General features: G+C 45.4%; 1 protein-coding gene across 2 annotated transcripts in view; it reads left to right on the forward strand.

The window, feature by feature from the left end:
* FAM83F (family with sequence similarity 83 member F) overlaps positions 1–8,368 on the forward strand; it is a 22,783-nt gene extending 14,415 nt beyond the window's left edge. The window contains exons 5-6 of one of the 2 annotated variants that reach the window (XR_012156540.1): positions 1,280–1,833; positions 8,199–8,368. Coding sequence is in view for 1 of the 2 variants with exons in the window: in XM_073326875.1 (XP_073182976.1) it covers positions 1,280–1,344 (65 nt within the window). In the remaining variant the exon portion in view is untranslated. Of the gene's footprint in view, positions 1–1,279; positions 5,371–8,198 lie in introns of those variants that run through there. The other variant, XM_073326875.1, reaches the window with a different exon arrangement.
* The last annotated feature ends 18,349 nt before the right edge of the window (positions 8,369–26,717 follow it).

Here is a 26,717-nt window from a genome sequence, read left to right on the forward strand (position 1 = left end):
TGGAGGGGAAGGTTGGAACACAACCGAGGTGCTTTGAATGCAGTTGGGTGCAATTATCCAAAGCTTCACACTTTGAATTAGATACATTTGTTTTTTAAAGATTCACGCAAGCATGTATTAACCCTTTGGGCTTACCTGTGCACACATCCTCTAAAGTTACTATTAATTATATTTAACTGTAGAGACACATGCCATGGTACAAATACATAGAGAGACCAGATTCCCATTGCTTGTATTGATCACTATCTGAGAGAAACTGTCCTGGCCTCTGGCTCATGCTCAGTCAATAGTAAGAAGGGACAGAAGTAAGCTTTGTGGCAGGACTTGAAAAATCTTACTGGCTGTTTACATTCCAGAAGACTATACCAGAATTAGATACAGCCAGAGATAGATACAAACTGTGTGGGTTGTAGAGACCTCACCTGTGAAGACTGGGGGTAATGCCATGATCAGAAGCCTAGCCTCCACTTACTGGGATTTCTGCTAGGGTGATGTCCCAGTGTATACTGCTTGAGGACTTCATTTTTAATAAGTGTTACCCCCTGGATCTTGAGCAGCCTCCCGCACCAGCATCTTCTGTGTTGAATGAAATACATCTAGTTTAGCTATCAGCTGCCTAAGGGGATAGGATAACTTTACAAGTATTAAAGGGTTCAGACATCAGGGAGGACAGGGAAAGAAGGAAACTGTTGAGAGTGGTGGCCAGGGGATGATTAGGAGTAATGGAATGAAACTCAGAACATGACTATTTAGGCTAGATATGACACTTAACTGTGGGTTTATTACACCCCAGATTTGTGTCTTTGGGAGCCCCATCACTCTGGACATTTGAAAGTAGAGTGAGTAAAGCACTGCAGAACATATTGTAGGGACTAAGGCTGCACTGCTTAGGTGGTCAAGCTGACCCTGTAGCCTTTTTTCATCTCTAACTCTTTGGAAGTGTCCCAAGCAAGCAGTGACCAGGTCTGGCCTTTCTTGCCTTCTGTGAGCTGAGGAGACCATAGTTCAGGCTGTCATGCTTACAGACCAGGAAATAGAGTTCATTTCTCTAGTCGTTGTAAAGCTTTGTCATCTTTTGTTTCTGGAGTCTGCCTTTTTTTGGGTGTCTCCTGATTTCACAGTTAGAAAGTGAGATGGTTCCCCCCTTTTCGCTCCCCCCCAAAAAAGAGGGGTGAATGTGGGTCTAAAACAAGCAATATAATGAGAGAGAGTTGAAAGTTGTGTGCTGAAAGTTTTTTATAAAAATCTTTATTTTATTTTTTTAACCTTTTTATTACAGGTAAAATTAACCCAAACTCTCCCACAGGGGATAAAAACAAACAGTCAGCCTGTGTGATGTCTTGATCTGGAAGGAATGTCAGAAGAATTGAAGACCCCAAAAGAGCATTTGATGGAACGTATGACTTCTTTCCTATTTGAAACTTGCAGAACTTGTTCTCACACAAATGGTCTTTCAAACCACTATAAATGTCCAGGATGCAGCTTGCACCTCCAGTGAAAGCACACGTGTTGCATAAAGCATAAAAATGTGGATGGTTCCTATGTAAGGATTAGCGGTGAAAGTGTTAATGTCAATATTTAACTGTGATAATTGGAACTTGGAGCTAAGCCTGCATTGAGATGAATGCAGGGGAGCTTCCCACTTCTTAATGCAGCTATTTCAATCTATCTAGCTACAGACTCAAAAGGACATCATTTGGGAGAAAACTGTGAAATCTGCAGACCATGTGGATTTTCCTTGTCCATGGATTTCTATAGATTTCTGTTATTAGCAGGGACAGCTAGAAGATTCAGCGGATGAAGAAGGTGTATTTGGCTGGAAGAGACCAGGGGGTCAGTATACTAGCTCTTCACTTTGTCATAAAACTAACAACTGAGCTGAATGATTTGGTAATAATTTCCCCTCAGGAGAAGACGAGGTTTGGAATATAAGGGAATGCTTCAGACCAAGATCAAGGTGTGTGTGGAGTCCCAGGCCTGGGATAGCAAGGAGTGCTGCAAGATTTTACAGGGCCACAGGAGATTAATCATAAAATCAGTGTAATCATTAATTCCGTGCCATGTTGGTCTTCATGGAAAGTGAGTAAGTAAAGGGATACATCTTGAAGGCTGAAGGAGAGATGGGTGAAAGTTTCAAACATCTGGCTTACTTTACATTTTTAGTTAACCTCCCCCTTCCAAATACATAAAAATAGAGGTCCCCATCCCATAAATATATGGAGACACCAGTTATTGTGCACACCCTCATTGGATTCATTCAATATTTGGACTAGCATTTTGTCCTGACGTATTTGAGTGAATTTTTGCCATGCAGATCACCACAATATGCTGCCTTCAATAAACCCTCCGTGATTTGTAAGAAAAATACATCATAATGGTAAATAACCACCTAAGTACAAATAATATATTTGTCCTAACACGTTATTGAACACAGCAAAGGAAATATGGTTTCTTTAAAGAAAATGAACAAAGTTCAGCACACATTCCAAGAACGGCCATATTGGGTCAGACCAGTTGTCCATCTAGCCCAGTATCCTGTCTTCCGAGAGTGGCCAATGCCAGGTGCCCTAGAGGGAAAGAACAGAGCAGGTAATAATCAAGCAATCCACTCTCTGTCGCTCATTCCCAGCTTCTGGTAAACCATCCCTGCCTATCCTGGCTAATAGCCATTGAGGGACCTATGAATTTATCTAGTTCTTTTTGAACGCTGTTATACTCTTGGACTTCACAACATCCTCTGGCAAGGAGTTCCACAAGTTGACTGTGTGTTGTGTGAAGAAATACTTCCTTTTGTTTGTTTTAAACCTGCTGCCTATTAATTTCATTTGGTGACCCCTAGTTCTTGTGTTATGAGAAGGAGTAAACAACACATCCTTATTTACTTTCTCCACACCAGTCATGATTTTATAGACCTCATTCATATCCCCCCTCAGTCATCTCTTTTCCAAGCTGAAAAGTCCTGGTCTTATCAGGGGCGGCTCTACCAATTTTGCCACCCCAAGCAGTCGCCGCCAAATTGCCGCTGCACCCGGAAGAGCAGCGGAGCTGCTGCCAAAGTGCCACTGCGGGACACGGATTGCCGCCCCATTCTGAATGCCGCCCCAAGCACCTGCTTGGAAAGCTGGTGCCTGGAGCCGTCCCTGGGTCTTATTAATCTCTCCTCATACGGAAGCCGTTTCATACCCCTAATTGCGTCCTGTCCACAGCCTATGCTCTGCCTGGAAGTTGCTCATTGTAGCAAATTTTTTCCTCTCAGCAGGTCTGGTTCTCAAATACCATGATGGTGGGTTTGGTATAAGAACATGAATGGAATTCTCTGTCTCTACCTACTTTTCTTTATAGGGACAGCAAACAGGCAGGAGCTACTGCACTAGGCATGTGCAGTATATTTAATATCAATGACAAGTGAACTGCTTCTACTGCTGAACATGCTCACAAGAACCTCACTTGACCTTAAGCTGGCCATGGTACCTTTCCCTCATTCTACTGGGTATGCTCACTCCAATGTAAGTTGACAAAGTGATTGCCAGTCAGCCTAGCCAGCCTGGGAACAGACGGTACCCCCGCAACTGGTTCAACCAACTCTAACCCTAACAGCAGCTCTTTACAAAGCTTCCCCTTCCCAGTGACACAGCACAGTTAGCGGTTTACACCATCACTTAAACACGTGAATAACTTCATACATGAGTAGTGCCACTGAATTAAGCAGGGCTACTCACATACGTGAGTATTTCCAGGGTTGTCTGACCTGGCTTGCTCCTTATAAACTGAGTGGCTTAGTTTGCCTTGGTTCTATTCTCCTCCTCTTTGTTTGGAGATTTTTCTCTTTTTACTTGTATTTGTTTAACTTCAATCTCTGATGAAGTAATTGTTAACTATGGCCAGGATTGCTTCTCATACACTTTCTAATTGGTCAGACGGTTGTCTGACTTCAAGTCCATGGTGCTTCCCTATTCTCCGTGACCAAGTATTGTTTTTTAAAACGTGGCTTAATAAATACACTAGCTAATTCACCTAACAACATGACGATTTAAATAGTCTTGTATCTGGTTTTGATCAATATATTTTAAAGATCTTCATTGCTATCCACATATCTTTTTCTTATTTTTCTGATTAAGACAGACTTAAAAAGAAATCAATACCTCAGCCATTCTTTTGCTGTTAATGTCATTCCTGCCTCGCTTATTAGTGGACTGAATTTCTCTTTGGTATTACTTTCCCCCTGGATATAAAAACGCTTATTTCCTTTATCCTCACTGGCTAACATAAACGTGATCTTGTTTTACTGTACTTATTTTTCCCTGCAGATCTTGTCTGACTGTCCATTTTTGTTTTATTGTCACACTCAGCTTCCACATACAATTTTTGTTCTGTTTTTCTTCCAATTTTTAGTAGCCTCAGGAATTAGTTTTATGCCTTATCTCTGGAGTCTGATAGGACTCTTCAGCCTTATTACACACAACTAGATAGTAATAATATTTATTATATTTCTTAAGTTCCACTAAACTTGCTGTCTTGCATTCTAATCCTGCATCTTCTGAACTGATTCCTCAACGTCAGTGGAACGTTTCTGGGATGCAGACAGCCCAGCAGATCCAGGCTATCTTCTCTCAAATGCAGAGTTGAATGTTTCAGCACACCGGGTTGCTTATTTCTACATTGCAAATAAGTCTGGTTGTTCCCATGGCAATAGGTCTGTGCATGGGTGAGATAATCATGATGTATTCTGACCAACCGTATTCACTGTGGTTTCTCAAGGTGCTTGAGGAATTCAGGGCCTGCAACTTGTGAAATGGATCCTTGCCCCTCTAATGGATGAAATGTAGTTGGGAGGTGGAGCAGGAACATGTGCAAAGATAGTCAGCACCTCGTTAAGGGAGGGCAAGGTGGCAGCAGTTCTCAATGAGCCTAGATTGGGCTCTTGCTCAACAAGCCATCTTTTGATGCTGATATTGCCAATTAGAACCATGTATCTAACCTTCCTTTTTGGGAAGATTATTTGAGAAGATTGTGGGGAAGCAACTCTAGCACTTTTTGGAGTCTATTTCCTTAACCCCAGTCAATCCTGTGAGAGTGCCTCAACTCTGGAACTTGCTTCCTCTTTGGTCCAGCCAGAGTTCACTGATCTTCCTGGAACATCATGAAGCTGATTCTTATGCACAGACTTTGCCATGGGATAACAAAGTTGGGGCTGTCTCTCTTTTCTGGGAGAGACTGAGTCCTTTGGTTGACACTGTGCCAATTTGTTGTACATACTTGAGTCTTTAATGTGTACATTTGCCAAGAAATCATGAAAGATGCATTTTATGAGTCAAATAAACAAATTCCTAACATGTTACATTCAGGTAGCTTGTGTTCCTTGGTGTTGCTTTATTCATTCTCACAATTTCAATAACTTCCTTTCTATGCATAAGTTGATCAAAGCTGGGGTATTTTTGGTTTGTTCGTTTTTGTCCCCCACCTCCTTCCTCCCGGTCACGGCTACTTTCTTGGATCACATTTTATATAAACCGTACAACATCCTCCAAACTATGCACTGCAGGAGAAAGAGCAGCTGTGTGAGTATCTGATAAAAACTATGCTGTAGTGTATTATTGCACATAAGTTGTACAGGCAGCCATTATAACTACATATATGAATTGTGCATTAGTGCCTCCAAGGTGTGCAGGTATCTGGAATAGCCACACAGCTTCCCATGTGGCGTTCTGCCTAAGGCAAGTGGGAATCCACTGTGAGCATGTACCCTGTCGTGTGTTACTGTCAGCACAGACCTGGTGTTGAAATCAGAAATTTGTTTCCAGGAATTTTTTTAGACTCTAACCTTATTCCCAGCAGATCCTCTCTTCCTTCCCTCACTGCCCCTTTGTCAGAGATTATACTTGGCTTCCGTGCAATAAAGGAAGATCTTTGACAGATGTTTGGCTGTATTTGTTAACGGATGTCTGAGCAGTTAAAATTCCCCATGAGTACAGTCCCTTGTGGTTTCAAGTACCTTGAGAGTTGCTCCATAATTTTTTCATTCTCGTTCTCTTCCAGTTGGGTAGGCTGTAGCAGATGCCCACTTCAGGTGTGTGTGTGTGTTTTTTTCCCCTTTTTCATGCTGCTCTCTTCGTGGCTGAATTGTATCTTGCTGCTGTTGTAAATACTCTTGACAAAGTGCTATCCTTTCTTCCCTCTTTATCTCTCCTATGTAATTTGTACCCATCAATAATGACATTTAATGTGAGAGTCAATCACCCCATTGCCTTTCAGCTATCCACACTAGATCATAATTGCTGATGTTTAAGTAACTCTTCAACTCTTCTTCCTCATGAAATACTCTTTTTATTCCTGATTACATTTTGCAATGATTCTGTTGCCTGTCTGACTTCTGAATGTTGAAGCACATGAAAAACTACTTGAGATAAGCAAAAGCTCCTCCCTTTCCTGTCTGTGTTTTCTTAGCAATCGTTGCCAGTTCACAACTTGGGAGGCGTGCACCCCTTGTGTCTAAATGGCAGTAGCCTCATCCAGTTTCCTTGTCATAGAAAGCATATCAATGCTCTATGAACCCCAAACTATCTATATCTACTAGCAGCGCAGCCATCAGTTGGTTTCCATTGTCCATTTCCAGTGAGTATCTCCAAGAAAACCAGTAATATTGACCTAGTCTTTCCTTTTCTTCCTCGCTCCCAAATACCATTGTTGGATTTTTTTCCCCAAATTTCCTTAAACTTTTGGTAGGTTTAATCAGACAGCATTCCAGGAGTTAATGACCTCTTCATGTCAGAAGACCCTATTTGTCCTCAGTCTGCAGAGGAATGCAGGACTACTCCATAGTGAGAGGTTTGGGAAAACTTGGATCACAGGTGGTAGGGAGGCATAGGATGGAGAAACCTACAGCTGTAGCCGCCAGGTCTTTGTGCCTGCAGCCAGGCTGGGAAACATTTTGCCTAACTCTTAGCACAGCTCTAACTTCTGATCTTTGTTTTAAATTACAAATGTTTCTCTCTTTCTTCTGTTTCCTTTCCCCTCTGCACCCTGCACATCTTTAGTAGTGGCTCCTCATGGCCCCTTTCCCTTGCATAGGGGAAAAAGGGCACTTTCTGCCAGAGGGCTGTCTACCATTACTGAGTGCAGATTTAGAGGAAGGATGGTAATTGCCTATTATGGCTGAATGGATATTGCTCTAGTTCCTTGCCTCATCCAAATTGAGTATCCGTTACCAAAGGGATAGACTCTCCTGCAGTCAGTTTAATACCATGACAGAGGGAGAACTAACATCATAGTTCTGTTACTCCCTGTTCTGCCAGGGGCCTAAGGATTGTAAACTGGTCAGACCAGCACGCCCCAATAGCAGAGCAGAATGAGAGACTCCGCCTGGAATAATTCAACTTACACTAGATCATAAGAGTGAATGTTCTTTTGGAACAATCCATATCAGAAAGTCCTCTTACACTGTAAGCCAGAATATAGATTCACTACAGTTGGGTAAAATGTCCTAGTTCACTCCTTCCCCCAAATAATACAAATAAATAATGCCTATTTCTCATATAGCACGTCTCAGCAATAGGTTTCACAGTGCTTCACAATCTCTTAATATAGTTCTCCTCCAACAGCCCTATGATGTAGGGAAGCATTATTATCCCCATTTGACAGATGGTGAACTGGGGCACAGAGGTTAAGAAGTGACTTGCCTAAAGTAACACAGGAAGTCCCCAGCAGGCAAGAAGCTAGATTTCCTGTGTCCTTTGGCCAGTGCCCTAACCCCTGAACTAGACTTCCTCCAGGGGTGGGAAAGCTTCAACATACGGGGCAGGAGGCAATTTGCCACATGTCAGAGCCAGCCCCAACACTAAACAAAAATAATTAAGTGTGTGTTTGTGTGCCAAAAAGGGGTGTGGGATAAGTACATCAGCTGCTTGGGTCAGCAGAATTAGTGGCAGCCTGAGTCACACACTTTGTTCATTTAGTAAACTTCAGAAAACAAACCCTATGCGTGGGTGTTTTGTGGCTAGATTAAGCTGCTGGTATCTCAGATTCCTACAGGATAAATTAAAAGGTCTAGGATAAATGTCTGAGCTAACTTCAGAGGGCGGAACCATGACTCCCCTTTCTGTATTAGGTCTGCAGTTTTTTAAACAAACAGAACCCAACCTAAGTGAACTGAAGGGCTATTTTCATTATTATACCTTCCTCTTTTTATGTCACTGGGAAAGAAAGGACTGAGGAGCTCCCATCAGAGCCACATGGAGGACACTTCCAGAGAGAAAGAATGAAAAGGAAAAGCCATCCCTTTTAAAGGACAAGACTTCTGGTGAAATGGCTTGAAGTGCATATGTTAGATATCCTTATGAAAGGGCATTTACTACTTCAAGTATTTGAGAAGAAAGACTACTTAAATTTTCAAAGAACTATTCATTTTACTGTTGCAATATTTATGATCATCTTTATAGAATTCAGACGCAAACATCGCTTTAGTTTCCCTAATCTTCCATGAGAAATTCTCTCTGGCAGTTCCCTTATGCTGACCACTTGCTGTTAGAGAAGCAGAAAATAAAAAGTCTAAACAAAGTGTGAACATTTTTAGCCAGCTTGCTAAGTGCAGAACACTGCTGTAGAACAGCAGTTCTCAAACTGTGGGTCGGGACCCCAAAGTGGGTGCGACACCATTTTAATGGGTTTGCCAAGGCTGGCATTAGACTTGCCGTGGCCAAAGCCAAAGCCTGAGCCCCACCACCCAGGGCTGAAGCCAAAGCCTGAGCACTTCAGCACTGGGTGGTGGGGCTCAGGTTACAGGCCCCCCCACCTGGGGTCGAAGCCCTTGGGCTTTAGTTCCCCCACAAGGGTTGGTGGGGCTTGGGCTTTGGCAGGGCTTGGGTGGGCTAAGGCTTTGGTCCTCCCTCCTGAAGTCATGTAGTAATTTTTGTTGTCAGAAGGGGGTCGTGGTGCAATGAAGTTTGAGAACCCCTGCTGTAGAAGGATCAGTTGCTCTGGTTTAGCATGGCCATTAGTCACAGTGTGCTGCTATTGAAAGAAAGGGAAATAGCTCCTTTTAGTGTACTGAGGGATAACTTGTTCCATTGATAGAAATTAGAGATGGAAGAGACCACTGGGTCATCTTGTCTACTGCCCTAGCCTGCTACAAGATTATTCCCTGCACTACATTTTCTAGTGCTTTGTAAATGATTCCACCACTTGTCTTTGAGAGTCTTCCCACAGGCTAATGCACCTTGTGGTCAGGAAGTTACAAAATAACACTTCAGTAGAAATTTAATAGATAAAGGCTCTGATGGGAACTTCAGTGAAATAATGACCTTTCCTCTGATATATTAAAGCATTTACTGTTCCCCTTTCAAGGTGGAGATACAGTAATAAATACAGAGTAAATAAAGTGAATATCTGATGAGCATTTTAATAAACCAAAAAAGTTTTCTGGGAGAATAATTCAGTTCAGATGCAGCTGGTTTCTCACTAACTTCTTCTGTTACATGCCTAAATTATGCTCATTTACACGAAGCTAGTGCGGCTAGTCTAGATTTACACTGGTGTTACTAAGAGTAGGATATGACCCATAGTCTCTGTCATAAATATAAAGGGAAGGGTAAACCCCTTTAAAATCCCTCCTGGACAGAGGAAAAATCCTCTCACCTGTAAAGGGTTAAGAAGCTAGGATAACCTCGCTGGCACCTGACCAAAATGACCAATGAGGAGACAAGATACTTTCAAAAGCTGCGAGGGGAGGGAAAAACAAAGAGTCTGTCTGTGTGATGCTTTTGCCGGGGATAGAACAGGAATGGAGTCTTAGAATTTAGTAAGTAATCTAGCTAGATATGCGTTAGATTATGATTTCTTTAAATGGCTGAGGAATTAAGCTGTGCTGAATAGAATGGATATTCCTGTCTGTGTGTCTTTTTGTAACTTAAGGTTTTGCCTAGAGGGATTCTCTATGTTTTGAATCTAATTACCCTGTAAGGTATTTACCATCCTGATTTTACAGATGTGATTTTTTTTACTTTTTACTTCTATTAAAATCCTTCTTTTCAGAAACTGAATGCTTTTTCATTGTTCTTAAGATCCAAGGGTTTGGGTCTGTGGTCACATATGCAAATTGGTAAGGATTTTTACCAAACCTTCCCCAGGAAGTGGGGTGCAAGGGTTGGGAGGATTTTGGGGGGAAAGAAGTTTCCAAACAATGCTTTCCTAATAAATGAACCCAGATAAACGTTTGGTGGTGGCAGTGGAAGTCCAAGGGCAAAGGGTAAAATAGTTTGTACCTTGGGGAAGTTTTAACCTAAGCTGGTAGGTTAGGTTAGGAGCTTAGGAGGTTTTCATGCAGGTCCCCACATCTGTACCCTACAGTTCAGAATGGGGAAGGAACCTTGACAGTCTCCCTATTTGCATCCAAGGAGACAGAGACACAAGTAAGAGCTGGTTGCTGTTGGTATATGCCCTGCAGCCAGTGGGAGGGTACTGGCATGCTGGATCTTGCTTTGGAATCTCCTGTGTTAGGGGTGTTTGGTGTAAAAATAAATAAATATAGGAGGGGAACTTACCCCTGCATTGCAGCCTCTCTGTAATGGCTAAATCCCTGCAAAAGGGCTGTTCCTGGGAATATCTCTGCTGCAGGAGGTGCTCTGCAGGAGTCACAGAGCTAGCTCTATGCTCCCTTACACTAGGCCCCCGTGTGCTGGTGTTTTAGTGTAGGCCTACAGCAGCCTGATGATTCTGTGCTCTACCAATGGCCCAGAGAGGCCACTGAACAGGGCCACAAGTTAGGGTAGTTCCCAGGGCTGCCCTAGTGTGGTCTGGGGGCCAAACAGTAGGCAATCTATCAGCAGCACGAGTCAGTGTGTGGGCCACTTGCTGAACAGAACAGAGCTGCTGAGGGCTGTTGGGAGTGGGCATGCTCTTTTCTGCAACACGCAATGAGAGCTACAGCTCTTTCAATACATTCCTACTGCAGCAGCCCCCAGAAGGAAAGGAGCATCTCCTCTGCTGCTCCACAAAAGGAAAAAAAAAAAATCTGGTGACATTCCCCTAGGACTCTGGAGCAGTTTAGCGTACAGTTGTGGGGCAAGCACCTTTCCCCCTCCCCCAAAGTAAGGGAGAGACAACTGTGTGTAGTTATTAGTGCTGCTTAGAGCTGGAATACACCAACCCACTAAGGTACCAGTAGTGGACTACGACTTGGAGGCAAGCACTGTAGCCACCTCAGCATAGGGTTGCCAGGTGTCTAGTTTTTGACTGGAATGCCTGGTCAAAAGGGGACCCTGGCGGCTCCAGTCATCATCACTGACCTGGTTGTTAAAAGTCTGGTAAGTGGTGCTGTGGGTCTAAGGCAGGCAAGTCCCTACCTTTCCTGGCTCTGCGCTGCACCCTGGAAGCGGCCAGCAGGTCCATCTCCTAGGCGGGGGTACCCACGGGGCTCCGCACGGCTGTCCCTGCCCCAAGCACTGGCTCTGCACTCCCACTGGCCAAGAACCACAGTCAATGGGAGCTGCGGTCCGGGGAGGGTGCCTGCGGGCCAGAGCAGCATGCAGAGCCTCCTGCTCCCCCTGCCTGTAGAACTGAGCAATGAAATTGTTTTTAATTGTTCATTTTATTAATATAACTTCATAAGTAATTTCTGTTCTCTGTTTGCCATTCCTTACACTTGTCCATATTGTAACCCAAACTCCATTTTAACTTGTAACCCAAACTCCATTTTGAAATGCTTACTCCATTTTGTAAAAGCTTGCTGCAACCTTCATTTTTGCAAAACCCTGCTGTAATTTTATTAGTTTAGTTTAAACGTGTGAATGAGGTATGTATGGATGATGGAATCAACCTCCAGCCCCGGCCTGTCCTGATGAAATAAAGTTCAAACACCAAAGGCTGAAGATGCATACTACACCCCTAACCAAGTAAGAAGAGTCCACCCTAAAAAGAAAAGAACAACAAAAGTACAATGGAAGGAAGATCAAAGTCATGTTCCAGGATGAAAGTCATGTCTGGAATTGACGGGTGAGCAATCACACCGAACCCAGAGGCAGCGTGACACAGCAAAACCTATAGACTTTGGATTCAAACTAAAAACCTTTAAAAAAGAGGGGTGAGAGTGAAGACTTTGGGTAACGTTCTGCTTCCAGCATCAAGGGGCATTGGTGCACACCCGACAGAGACACAGCCCTCCCTCGTGCCTAGCTTTCCTGGCCAGCCACCATGAGCTACGATCCCAAGCTGTGAAACCAAGCCACAAACTCAAGCTACATTCAGGACTGGTAACTATCGAGCAGCTGCAGAACATTTGGGGTGTGTGTGTGTGTATACATAGGTATTAGATATTAGTTATTGGTCTTAAAACAAATTGTGTTATTATAATAAATGCGACGTCTTGTCTTGTCCCCTGAAACAATCCTGTGAAATTTTATCTGTATAACACGCCCCTCCCCAGGAGCCAGACCTCCTGACCACTTTCGGGGAACAGCACAGAGCCAGGACAGGCAGGGAGCCTGCCTTAGCCCTGCTGACTGGGAGCCGCCCGAGGAAAGGCCGGCCCCTGAACCCCTCATCCCTGGCCCCACCCCAGAACCCATACCCCTTTCTGCAGTCCCCTCCTGCACTCCGAATCCCTCGTCCCCACCCCCCAACCTGGAGGCCCCACCCCAGAGCCTGCACCCCCAGTTAGAGCCCTCACCCCCCTCCCACACTGCAACCCCTTGCCCCAGCCCAGTGAAAGTGAGTGAGGGCGCAGGTGAGCGAACCACCAAGGGAGGGGGAAATGTACTGAGTGGGGGTTGGGGCCTCAGGGAACGGGCGGGGTTAGGGTGTTCAGCTTTGTGCAATTAGAAAGTTGGCAAACCTACCTCAGCAGCTAGCCCCAGTAACCACTCTGACACATGGCTTAGTGAAAGGGTATTTTACCTGGGTTGGCAGGGAAAGGCAAGGTTGCAGTCTAGATACCCTAGGTACAGAAAGCTTAAACAGTTACAGTTCACAGTAAGCAATAGTGGCTCTTGTTTGGGCTTGGGGGAGGGGAGGCAGTCCAATTAACAGGGCTCTTCAGGCCCAGTGACTGGGGTGCCCTCTCCAGTCCAGTCTCTATTCTATAGGGTGACCAGACGTCCCGATTTTTAGTTCTTTGTCCCGTGTCCCAATCGATGCACAGTTGGGACACCATTTGTCCCGATATTGAGGCGTTGGCCGCTCTGGCGGGTTTTTTTTTTTTTTTGCTTCCCCCATGTGTCCCGATATTTTGTCCGTTTCATCTGGTCACCCTACTATTCTAGCAAATAGAAACTTGCAGGCCAGGCTCATTTAGTGGTGTCTCTCTCATGGGGGCACCTCTGCACTGGCTATCTACTCTGCTGCTCCCCCAGAAGCCCCATACAGACCTCCACACAGCTGTAATGTCTGGCACACTCAGTCTGATCCACATGTAGCTCTGTATACAGTTCCTGGGGACTCCTCTCTACATTCAGCTTCTCTCCAGTTCTGGGGTCGTCATGTGCTGCTTCCCCAAGGTGCCTAGTCACTTCCTGGTTCAGGAGTCTTTCCCCTATCTGGCCAGGGGAAAGGGATGTACAGTGGGAAGGGGGCTGACAGGAGTTGTAGTCCCCAATGTTGCAAGGTTCATCACATGTGATGTGGGGAGGGGACATTTGTGCAAGTCTCCCATCACACAGAGGAAGCTGGGGCACTCCTGGAGTAGGAATAGAAAGCTCTCCCCTTCCTCCCTGCGTCCAAAGAACGGGCAGATGGGGGCCCTCTGTGTGGTTTATTGCATGGGTGAAGTCCAATGGGCCAGTTGCTGAGCCAGCACCTCAGCACTGACCTTCCTGCTCCAGCTGCTGCCTGACAGATCTGTCAACAGCCTCACTGTGCTTCCCAGCGGAAGGAAGTGGAGAGAAGATGGGGCCTGTAAATGGCACCATACTGTTGACCCAAGACCTCTGTCTGTGGGCTTCCCCTGCTCTCAGTGAGACTTGGTAGGTGGGGGTCCTACCATATTTTCTCCTTTCCTTCCTAGCTTTAGGTCAAATGGCAGCCAAGAGGGGAGATGCTGTCAGCTCCCAGTTAGGCAGGAGGTGCAGGGAGCTCAGCACCTAAGACTGGGGGATTGGTTTAGCTGCCGACAGTCCCAGGATGCTGGCCAAAATAGCACAAAGAGTGAGTCACAAGTTTGTGCAGGGTGTGATTCAGGTAGGAAAGAAAAAAAAAAAAAGTAAACTTCAAAAACTTTGCTTTTACTACTTCCAGTATCCACTTCAAATGTAGGGGTAAGTAATAGTAACAGCCTCCATCAGCTACCTCAGGGCTGACCAACCATCCAGCATCTCGGCTGATGCTGCACACATGGCAGCTTCATCTTGCTTGTCCACATTCCCAGCAACTACTTACACATCTGATGTGGGTGTGGTCTAGTAGCAGGGTTCATTCTGCGGTTCCCTCTCCTAATGCCTGTAGCTCAAATCTCTTCTTCCTCTGTCTCTGGCATGCCTTCTCCTGCGGTGTCCCAGCCAGGAAGTACTTGCAATTAGGAAGAGATGGCGGGAGAATGAGTGAGTGGAGGTTGGAGGCAGCAACACAAGGGCTGGTGCTGGCTAGGGCACAAGGGACATGTGTAACAGAAACAACTCTGGCCCCAGGATCCTGCAGATGTTCCCCCAGGCTGCCCCTTCCACCTAACACTTCTGGCCCCATGCTGCCCTTTCTCCCCCCATAACCTCCTCCCTAGGCTTCTCTCACCACCACCCTGGTCTCTACTGTTTTCAATCGCCCCTCACTCACCACAGGCATTCCCCAAACCCCAGTTCCTTTCTGTCTCCCAATCTATTTCCCACTCTCTTCCCTCCAGCTCCCTCTGTATACCACCCATGCCACACACACACACTCCCCAAAGCCGTTCTCCCCCGCATTCCCCTCTTTTTCCATCTCCCTGACTGGCTCTTGTCCCCTCACAATCCTCAGCTACCCTAATCCTTTTAGCTGCTACAGTTCCCCACTCCATACCCAACGTTCACACACACCTGCTCCCACTGTTCTGCTGGAGCTTGGGCCTGGGTAGCTGTTGGTGAGATAGGACCTTTGGAGGGGGCTTTGCTCCTAACTCAAAGCTGACCCCACTTGTTGTGGGATGGTACTAGTAGGACAGGTTCCTGATTCCCCCTCCCATCTGCAGCCCTGGGGGATCTTCCCTGGCCTTTCTTTTCCAGCCACACCTGCTCCTCCCTGTGCTGTGGTGGGTATAGGAGAAATATAGTAACTAGAAATAGCCTACATGGAACCGCATAAAATCTGACACCTTTGCAAACTCTAGAGCTCATCTGAATCTGCAGTTTTTCTTTCAACACTGGGGAAAAGGAAAGTATTGTACAGCCTGAGCCAGGGCAACTGCTACAGCCACTAACAGTGGACTCATGGGAAAGTGGAGAAACAGTAAAGAGATCCTTTTACTTTTATTTACCCATTCCTACTAGTCTTCATTTATATTTGGCTAGTCATAGTAGATGCAGCTGTTGGTGGTGAGCAGGATTTTATTCAAATTGGTGGGACTGGGAGGATTAAAGGGTAAATTAAAAACTTGTCCAAGATGTCATCTGACCTTTAACCCCAGCGAAACTGCAAAAGGACTATGGTTCCAGCTCCCCTGCCCCTTGCAAATAATCCATAGAAATTAACTGATATATTTTCAGAATTGAAAGTTCAATGCAAATGACACCCTGTTTTAAACATTCCATTGGAAAACAGCAAAGAAAGAGTGCAGAATGCAAAAGTGTTTGTAATATTTTCCTAGTTATCCTTTTTTTAAAAAAAAAAACATGCTTATGTTGTTTTGCTGAAAAATTAAATACCACAACTATGGTGTGGAATTAAACATGGCTTAAAAATAGCATCTGAATGAAGTATTGTCTTAATTTTGTCTCTGAAAAATTGTCCATTTGTATGCTTCTTAAAAGTGTCTGTTTATTTAAGAGTAATTGCTGTCTTAACAGGTTTTTTTTCTTTTGGTGGTTCTGGGCTGATAACCCTGTGCTTTTCACCCTCCCTCTCTCACTGCATTAAGTGTGTACAACAGCTTACTGCTAGTGAAACCACTACAAAGCTCTTCATACCAACCATGCTGTTTGTTTGCAGAGGAAGGTCAGGCACTGTTCTTGACTCATATGGCACACTAAAATTGGTGGAAATAAAAAAGAAAATGACTGTCTCATATTAGAAATAGCTATGCAGCCTAGGTTTTGAACAGTTGTGGTCATAAGACACTAAACTGTTTTTGTAAGAGTAGAAGTGTTAATATTAGTGACTTGGGAATTTCCAATTTGGAAAATTAAATTTGACATTAGCTCCTGATTTCCTCCTGTATTTCATTTGCATACAGTATTCTTCCCTTTTTGTCCTCAATTGTTCTTTTATGTTGCTCTGTGACCTGAAAAGGACAATAATTGGGTATAGGCTTCTTTTCTTTGTTTCTTTATCATGAATAAAGGCCTGAAACAGGTCCTTTTTTTTCTTTTTCTTTTCCCCCCAGCCCCATTCTTACAACTCTTAGGAATATCAAATCTTGTCTTCTCTTTTTTTGCTAGAAGTCTTCTTAAAGGCCCCAGGGAACTAGTATGAGAGCTTTCTCAGCCCTTAAACGAAGGCATGGGTGCACTGCTGAATCTTTAACAAAGATCTTTTCTTTCAACTAATTTTTGGTGTAATCAGGGTCTGAATGAATTCCCCTTACAGCTAGCTGGGATGGGGAGAGGCTCTAGGAACACACTGTATTTACATGTTTCAGAGTAGCAGCCGTGTTAGTCTGTATCCAAAAAAAAAGAGTACTTGTGGCACCTTAGAGACTAACAAATTTATTTGAGCATAAGCTTTCGTGAGCTACAGCTCACTTTGTTGCTCACGAAAGCTTATGCTCAAATAAATTTGTTAGTCTCTAAGGCGCCACAAGTATTCCTTTTCTTTTTGTATTTATATGAACACACCTAACTCTGCTTAGATATTTAGCAGATACAGTGGTGTTGCTCAAAGTGATCAACCTTGGCTGGTGTTGAGTTACAAATCACTTTAGTACTGAATGCAGGGGTAGTGAAATGCTGTTAACAATGTTGTTTTCATTATTGTAGGAATACAGGGGAAGCAAGACTATGCTTAACCTGTCTCAAATGAGGGGGTCACCCTCAGCTGAAAGGACCTAGTTACTCCAAGGGCTCGAATGCCAGAGCCCTGTGAAAGTAAGAGGCGTGAGGACAGGTGTTCTGGCTGGGAGTAAGGACCCTCCCCACAAGGGTTCTCTCTGGACTGGTTTAACCTGTTTCCCCCCATGCACGCACACACTCTGTTCAAAGAAAGAACTAAATATACTTTGTTAGGAGCCTCTTTGGGCTTCTCTACACTGCCAAGTTGTTGACAAAACAGATTGCTCCTCCTGACAAAACGAACACTGCTCGTGGGACTGGAAGTATTTTGTTGGTAAAAGTGCAGACAAAGAGCGTTTACACACACCGACATTTAGCAACAAGGCTGTGTCAACACAGCCTTGTCACTAAAACCTGCATGGTGTAGACAAGCCCCTTGTTATTTTAAATGCTCAATCAGACCTGAAATCAGTTGTGGTAGGACTGTGTTTCTGCCCTGCCTGCTAAGAGCTAAAAATCACTGAGAGCTGAGATCACTTGAGATGGGCAGTGTTTCTGCCCAGCCTGTAAAGAGCTGACAATGACTCAGCCCTGGTCTACACTACACTAGGAGTTTAGGTCAAATTTAGCAGTGTTAAATCAATGTAAACCTGCACCCGTCCACACTATGAAGCCCTTTTTTTCGACTTAAGGGGCTCTTAAAATCTATTTCCTTAATCCACCTCTGACAAGTGGATTAGCGCTTAAATAAGCTTTGCCGGGTCGAATTTGGGGTACTGTGGACGCAATTAGACGGTATTGGCCTCCGGGAGCTATCCCAGAGTGCTTTATTGTGACCGCTCTGGACAGCACTCTCAACTCAGATGCACTGGCCAGGTAGACAGGAAAAGGCCCGCAAACTTTTGAATTTCAATTTCCTGTTTGCATGGTCACCTGCAGCTTGCCACGCTGGCCAGAGCTCACCAGCAGAGGTGACCATGCAGAGCTCATCAGCAGAGGTGACCATGATGGAGTCCCAGAATCGCAAAAGAGCTCCAGCATGGACCGAATAGGAGGTACGGGATCTGATCGCTGTATGGGGAGAGGAATCCGTGCTATCAGAACTCCGTTCCAGTTTTCGAAATGCCAAAACATTTGTCAAAATCTCCCAGGGCATGAAGGACAGAGGCCATAACAGGGACCCGAAGCAATGCCACATGAAACTTAAGGAGCTGAGGCAAGCCTACTAGAAAACCAGAGAGGCAAACGGCAGCTCCATGGCAGAGCCCCAAACATGTCGCTTCTATGATGAGCTGCATGCCACTTTAGGGGGTTCAGCTACCACTACCCCAGCCGTGTTGTTTGACTCCTTCAATGGAGATGGAGGCAACACAGAAGCAGGTTTTGGGGACAAGGAAGATGATGATGATGAAGTTGTAGATAGGTCAAAGCAAGCAAGCAGAGAAACCAGTTTTCCCGACAGCCAGGAACTGTTTCTCACCCTGGACTTGGAGGTAGTCCCCCCCGAACCCACCCAAGGCTGCCTCCTGGACCTGCCAGGTGGAGAAGGGACCTCTGGTGAGTGTACCTTTTAAAATACTATACATGGTTTAAAAGCAAGCATGTTTAATGATTAATTTCTCCTGGCATTTGCAGCTCTCCTGGATGTACTCCCAAAGCCTTTGCAAAAGGTTTCTCGGGAGGGCAGCCTTATTCCACCCACCATGGTAGGACACTTTACCACACCAGGCCAGTAGCACATACTCAGGAATCATTGTAGAACAAAGCATTGCAGTGTATGTTTGCTGGCATTCAAACAACATCTGTTCTTTATCTCTCTGTGTTATCCTCAGGAGAGTGAGATATCATTCATGGTCACCTTGTTGAAATAGGGTGCTTTTCTTAAGGGAACATTCAGAGGTGCCCGTTCCTGCTGGGCTGTTTGCCTGTGGCTGAACAGAAATGTTCCCCGCTGTTAGCCATGGGGGGGAGGGGGAGGGGCTAGCCACGTGGTTGGGGGAGGCAAAACGCGACCTTGGAATGAAAGCACATGTGCTGTGTATGTAATGTTAACAGCAAGATTTACCGTGAAAGAGTGTAGCCATTGTTCTAGAAAATGTGTCTTTTTAAATACCACTGCCTCTTTTTTTTTTCTCCACTAGCTGCATGTGTTTCAATGATCACAGGATTTTCTCTTTCCCAGAGGCTAGTGAAGATCAGAAGGCGAAAAAACCGCACTCGTGATGAAATGTTCTCTGAGCTCATGCTGTCCTCCCACTCTGACATAGCACAGATGAATGCGTGGAGGCAGACAATGTCAGAGTTCAGGAAAGCACAATATGACCAGGAGGAGAGGTGGCGGGCTGAAGAAAGTAAGTGGAGGGCTGGAGAGAGGGGTGAAGCTGAAAGGTGGCAGCAGCGTGATGAGAGGAAGCACAATTCAATGCTGAGGCTGCTGGAGGATCAAATCAATATGCTCCAGCGTATGGCTGAGCTGCAGGAAAGGCAGCAGGAGCACAGACCGCCGCTACAGACCCTGTGTAACCAACCGCCCTCCTCCCCAAGTTCCATAGCCTCCTCACCCAGATGCTCAAGAATGCGGTGGGGCAGCCTCCAGCCACCCGGCCACTCCACCCCAGAGGATTGCCCAAGCAACAGAAGGCTGGTATTCAATAAGTTTTAAAGTGCCGTGTGGCCTTGTCCTTCCCTCCTCCACCACCCCTCCTGGGCTACCTTGGTAGTTATCCCCCTATTTGTGTGACAAATTAATAAAGAATGCATGAATGTGAAGCAACAATGACTTTATTGCCTCTGCAAGCGGTGATCGAAGGGAGGAGGGGAGGGTGGTTAGCTTACAGGGAAGTAGAGTGAACCAAGGGGCGGGGGGTTTCATCAAGGAGAAACGAAAAGAACTTTCACAGCATAGTCTGTCCAGTCATGAAACTGGTTTTCAAAGCTTCTCTGATGTGCACCGCGCCCTCCTGTGCTCTTCTAACCGCCCTGGTGTCTGGCTGTGCGTAACCAGCAGCCAGGCAATTTGCCTCAACCTCCCACCCACCATAAACATCTCCCCCTTACTCTCACAGATATTGTGGAGCGCACAGCAAGCAGTAATAACAGTGGGAATATTGGTTTCGCTGAGGTCTAAGCGAGTCAGTAAACTGCGCCAGCGCGCCTTTAAACGTCCAAATGCACATTCTACCACCATTCTGCACTTGCTCAGCCTGTAGTTGAACAGCTCCTGACTATTGTCCAGGCTGCCTGTGTACGGCTTCATGAGCCAGGGCATTAAGGGGTAGGCTGGGTCCCCAAGGATACATATAGGCATTTCAACGTCCCCAACGGTTATTTTCTGATCTGGGAACAAAGTCCCTTCTTGCAGCTTTTGAAACAGACCAGAGTTCCTGAAGATGCGAGCGTCATGTACCTTTCCCGGCCATCCCACGTTGATGCTGGTGAAACGTCCCTTGTGATCCACCAGTGCTTGCAGCACTATTGAAAAGTACCCCTTGCGGTTTATGTACTTGCCGGCTTGGTGCTCCGGTGCCAAGATAGGGATATGGGTTCTGTCTATGGTCCCACCACAGTTAGGGAATCCCATTGCAGCAAAGCCATCCACTATGACCTGCACATTTCCCAGGGTCACTACCCTTGATAACAGCAGATCTTTGATTGCATTGGCTACTTGCATCACAGCAGCCCCCACAGTAGATTTGCCCTCTCCAAATTGATTCCCGACTTACCGGTAGCTGTCTGGCATTGCAAGCTTCCACAGGGCTATTGCCACTCGCTTCTCAACTGTGAGGGCTGCTCTCATCTTGGTATTCTTGCACCTCTGGGCAGGGGAAAGCAAGTCACAAAGTTCCATGAAAGTGCCCTTACGCATGCGAAAGTTTTGCAACCACTGGGAATCGTCCCAGACCTGCAACACTATGCGGTCCCACCAGTCTGTGCTTCTTTCCCGAGCCCAAAATCAGTGTTCCACAGCATGAACCTGCCCCATTAGGACCATGATTCCCACATTGCCAGGGCCCGTGCTTTGAGAGAAGTCTGTGTCCATGTCCTCATCACTCACATCACCGCACTAACATCGCCTACTCGCCCGGTTTCACTTTGCCAGGTTCTGGTGCTGCATATACTGCTGGATAATGCGCGTGGTGTTTAATGTGCTCCTAATTGCCAAAGTGATCTGAGCGGGCTCCATGCTTGCCGTGGTATGGCGTCTGCACAGAAAAAAGGCGCGGAACGATTGTCTGCCATTGCCCTGACGGAGGGAGGGGTGACTGACGACATGGCTTACAGGGTTGGCTTACAGGGAATTAAAATCAACAAAGGGGGTGGCTTTGCAAGAAACTGAATGGCCCCCTCAAGGATAGAACTCAAAACCGGGTTTAGCAGGCCGTTGATTTCACAGAAGGAAGGAGAAAATAAATACAAAACAAATCTGATCTATTTCTTGTTTTGAGCCACTTCATCTGTCTTTATACATCTTGCTGGCAGCAGACTGTGCAGTATGACCACTAGCCATCATCATCTCCTGGGTGCTCGGCAGAAGACGGTGCAGTATGACAACGAGCCATCATCTTCTGCTGGCTGGAGGTTAAAAGACAGCGCACTGCCGGTAGGAGTGAACCGCCACGAGATGAAACAAGGGAAATGACCTGGCTGAGTCACTCCCATGTTTGCCCAGGCACCCGATTAAAAGAGCACCCAGGACTACGTCGACGACAGCTACCAATCATACTGCACTGTCTGCTGCCAAAAGGCAATGGGTTGCTGCTGCTGTATAGCAATGCAGTACCACGTCTGCCAGCACCCAGGAGACATACGGTGACGGTTACCTGAGCGGGCTCCATGCTTGCCGTGGTATGGCGTCTGCACAGGTAACTCAAGAAAAAAGGCGCAAAACGATTGTCTGCCCTTGCCTTCACGGAGGGAGGGAGGGAACGGGGGCCTGACGATATGTACCCAGAACCACCCGCGACAATGTTTTAGCCCCATCAGGCACTGGGATTTCTATTCAGAATTCAAATGGGCGGCAGAGACTGCGGGAACTGTGGGATAGCCACCCACAGTGCAATGCTCCGGAAGTCGGCGGTTGCCTCGGTACTGTGGATACACTCTGCCGACTACATGCACTTAGAGCATTTGTGTGGGGACGCACACAATCAACTGTATAAAACCGCTTTCTACAAAACCGACTTCTATAAATTCGACCTAATTTCGTAGTGTAGACATACCCTAAGAGATTGATGTGCAGAGATCACAGCAGAGAGGCAGGTGGCCGCAGAAGGTGGCAGCAGATAGTCGGCTGGCGGTGAGCGGCTAGCAGGACGGCTGACAGACAGGTGCAGCGAGAGGCCAGCAGGGGTGGCTGGCGGAGAGGTGCACTGAGTGGCCAAGAGGGCGCCTGGCAGAAAGGGGCAGTGAACGAGTGTCTGAGCAGCAGAGCGAGTAAGGTGCCTCTTTACCCGCCCCTTCCACCCAGCGTGGGAGGTGATCTCTGCAGATGCACCTCTGAACTCTGGGTCTGCACTAGGGTGACCAGATGTCCCAATTTTATAGGGACAGTCCTCATATTTGAGGCTTTTTCTTATTTAGTCGCCAATTACCGCCCATCCCCTGTCCCGATTTTTCATACTTGCTATCTGGTCACCCTCTGTTTCACACTTGCTATCTGGTCATCCTCTGCACTGACCAAGGACAGCAACTGTCAGTGGGGTGCAGAGAAGGGTTGGGCACATGAAAGGGCCTTTTGGGTTGCTGGATTTAAGAACCTGAGGGAAAGAGGACACTGCCCAACTTACTTGGGGGTGGGTCATTTGCTCATGGTTTATGTTTATGAACCCTGGTAGCGGTGTTTTCCCAAATTTAATGCTGAGTTACTTTCCTCCCTTTTTTAAAAGTTTATTTTCTACACTCAGACTCTGTGCTTGCAAGAGGGCAAGTATTACCTCTCAGAGGCACCCAGGGGTGATGTGTAATTTCCCCAGGTTACTGGGTGGGGTCTTGAGCCAATTCTGTGTTGTATTGATGGAAAGGAACCCCTAGATATTGAACTTGGCCCTGGCTGCTGCTGGGTCCGCCTGGCAGAAGGGTTACATTGGGCTAAATAAATTTTAACAAAAAATCCCCACCAAAGCTTTAGTTGGACTCCAAATAATTCCCAATTATTGAGGTTTACTTCCTTGTTACTTGTGATGGCGTAGTCCTACTAGTTCTTCAGTTGTTTATAAAGTCTCCCGTGAAAAAGAAGGGTAGGCAAGAAGTGAATTTCCAATGTTAAGAAGCAATCCAGGAAAAACACATCAGACTGTATTTATACATAACAGGAGGGCAAAAAATATTTTATTACCTTTGTATAGGTCACTTTTTAACAACTGTCATGTTCTTTTCTAGCCTTGGTTGTATTTCAGGGGTAGGCAAAGTGATTCCTTCTAGAGTATATAATATTTGTGAAGTGCTATGACATGAAAGGTGCTATTTAAATATAAGACAGAGCATCAGTAAAAGAACATAGATATAGGCTGCATATGGTAGATATCCAAAAGGTAACCCATCTCTACTGATAATACAAATATCTAATATACTAATTTTATGCTCACTAGATTTACTGCTGCTCAATGCAACTGGATTAGGGAAAAGACTCTTTGTCCCATGTGAGCAAAGAGTATGTTCAGTGTAAATAGGTTGCATTTTACTAATCAATGTGCTCCACTGAGTTTATCCAGGTAAATTAAAAAAAAGCCTAGCAAATCTACAAAAATACCTTCAACTCCTAGACATCAAGACTATTTCCAATACTCTGACCTCCCACCCCGTCAGAATCCCCAAGTGAGAGAAGATGTCCCATTTTACGTATATTTTCTGTGTATAGCCCTCATTTCATGGGGCCTGACTCTTGAACCATATCTATCTGTCAGATACGGTGTTATTATGTGTTCTGTGACATTAAAAATCAAGTTTAATTAAAAAATCAAAAGCAAACTGATGAAAGATGAGGATATGTGTATTATATGGTAAGGAGAAAAGGTATGTGGAAATAGTCATAATGTCACAAAGTGGGTCACAAAGGCTAAAGGGTCTCTATGGATCCATATTCAGGCTGTGGTCCTTCTGAGGCTTTACTTGATTGGATGATCAGCTTTGGGGTCCTATCCTGCTTCTATAGAGGTCAACAGATGTTTGGCTATTGACTTCAGTGAAAATAGGATTGGACCTAACTAGTTTCCCATTGGACTTGTTTCTTCAGTTTTTTATCAAATGTTTTGTTCTCCTTTTATAAAATCTTGCAATGAACTCATCAGACTCTAGAGATCCCCAAAGTGTTCACTTGTGAGTTTATCTTCCTTTCAAAATTCTTCTTCACTAGAAACAACACCTCCAAGCACTCCCTCTGACTGTATGCCTGAGTGGTGGCATGAGAGTGACACTCTATGGCTAAAGAAGAGAAATGCAGTTTCATCCAACTTGATCCAATTTCTGTGCAGCTGAGTGAAATAGAGCAGGAAGGTTCTGTATGAAGTGACCCAGCAGCTAGTGTGATGGCTATTACCCCTAAAGTCCACTGAAAACAGGGGTACAACCCAACAAAAGCCTGTTCAGTTTATGTAATTCAGATCTGTCTTAGAGACTGGAACTAGAAAGGCAAGACAACTGGGTCTCTTTTATTACGCTGAAAGGAAAAAATTTACAGAGTCATAGAGTTTAAGGCCACAATGGACCACCAGACCATCTAGTCTGACCTCCTGTATATCACCGACCATCAAAATCACCCAGCACTTGCATACTAAACCCAACAACTGAAATTAGACCTAAATATACAGCCCACAGGAGAATAGAATATTGTGCCCACAGGCAAAGATTAGGAGAGAGCAAGGTGTACTTGTGGCTGAGGCCCCCACAATGGCAGGGAAATGATTATGTGAGGTATATCCAGATAATCCAGGCAAGTGACCTGAACCCACATGCTACAGAGGAAGGTGAAACCCCACCCCCAACCCCCCCAAGTCCCTGTCAATCTGACCTGGGGGAAAATTTCTTCTCAACCCCACATATAGTGATCAGTTAGGCCTTGAACATGTGAGTCACAACCAGCCAACCAAGCACCTGAGAGGCAGAATGCTTGGTACCATGGGCGGCGGGTGGACCCCCTCACTTTGGGGAGGCTAGCCTTGCGGTCCCGCCCCTGCTGCCCTCCTCAGCAGGAGCTCTGATCCCCCTCAACCCCACCGCCCATGGCCAGAGAAGCCCCGGGCAGGTTGGAACCCTGATACCCCCCCAACACCGCCGCCAGAGGAGCCCCGGGCTGGCCCCAGTCCTGAGCTGATCCCAGCCGGCCAACCGACCCAAGCCCTGAGCCAGCCTGAGCAACCCCAACCCAGAGTCTCGCAGCAACAGCTCCAGCCCGGGAAGGCAGAGCCTTCCTTGTCCTATTATATCCACCGCCCATGCTTGCTACCACCTCAGAACCCTGGTCCACCCCATTCAATGTCACATCTCCAGCCATGACCATCACTGATGCTTCAGAAGAAGGAGACCAAAAGGATTGCAATACATGTGACATGTCATCTCTTTTCATTCCCGTCCTCTTACCTCTGATAGCACCCACAAAAAAACAGACAAAACAATACAAAGAAAACCCCTGCAAAGATTTATACTAGGGCTGTCGATTAATCACAGTTAACTCATGTGATTAACTAAAAAAAAAAAAATCACTATTTAAAAAATTAATCGCTATTATTCGCAGTTTTCATTGCACGGTTAAACAATAGAATACCAATTTAAATGTATTAAATATTTTGGATGTTTTTCTACATTTTCAAATATATTGATTTCAATTACAACACAGAATATAAAGTGTACAGTGCTCACTTTATCTTATTATTTTTAATTATAAATATTTGCACTGTAAAAATGATAAACAAAAGAAATAGTATTTTGCAATTCACCTCATGGAAGTACTGTAGCGCAATCTCTTTATTGTGAAAGTGCAATTTATGAATGTAGGGTTTTTTTGTTACATAACTGCACTTTAAAACAATAGAATGTAAAACTTTAGCGTTTACAGTTCCATTCAGTCCTGCTTCTTGTTCAGCCAACTGCTAAGACAAACAAGTTTATTTACATTTATAGGAGATAATGCTAGCTTTGCTTCAGCATTCTGTCACACACACTCCCTGTGTACAGCCTACTGACAGCATATTAGCAATCTTTGATTATACAATAAACTGGGTAGAATGCACTGGAGAAAAGAAAGCATGTGCTCCCTGTTCAATGAATGAGAACTAGGAAACAGAGGGAGGGTCTTCATTCCTATGTACCCCTATTTGATTTTATATATTGATTCATACAGAACCTTTGGTTTGCCTTAAAGCTCATTACAGAATTGTGAGTGTATTTTCACTCCACTTAGTGGAGGTGTCTGCAAAGACCTGTTTTAAGTCTAATTCTTCTGTGGCAATGAGTGCCGCATAATGGACAATGCTTCATATGGTTTAGTGGTGCTTACTGTTTTGTATGTCTAAGGCCATGTCTACAGTACAAACTTTGGTCAACACAAGTTACGTCAGCATAAAGCCACCGCAGTTAGTATACTGCTTGTGTATGTGTGGATACTTGGCTCCTTGCATCGGCACAACA

Source organism: Lepidochelys kempii, chromosome 1 (assembly GCF_965140265.1).
Source record: "Lepidochelys kempii isolate rLepKem1 chromosome 1, rLepKem1.hap2, whole genome shotgun sequence".
NCBI classification, from domain to species: domain Eukaryota; kingdom Metazoa; phylum Chordata; order Testudines; family Cheloniidae; genus Lepidochelys; species Lepidochelys kempii.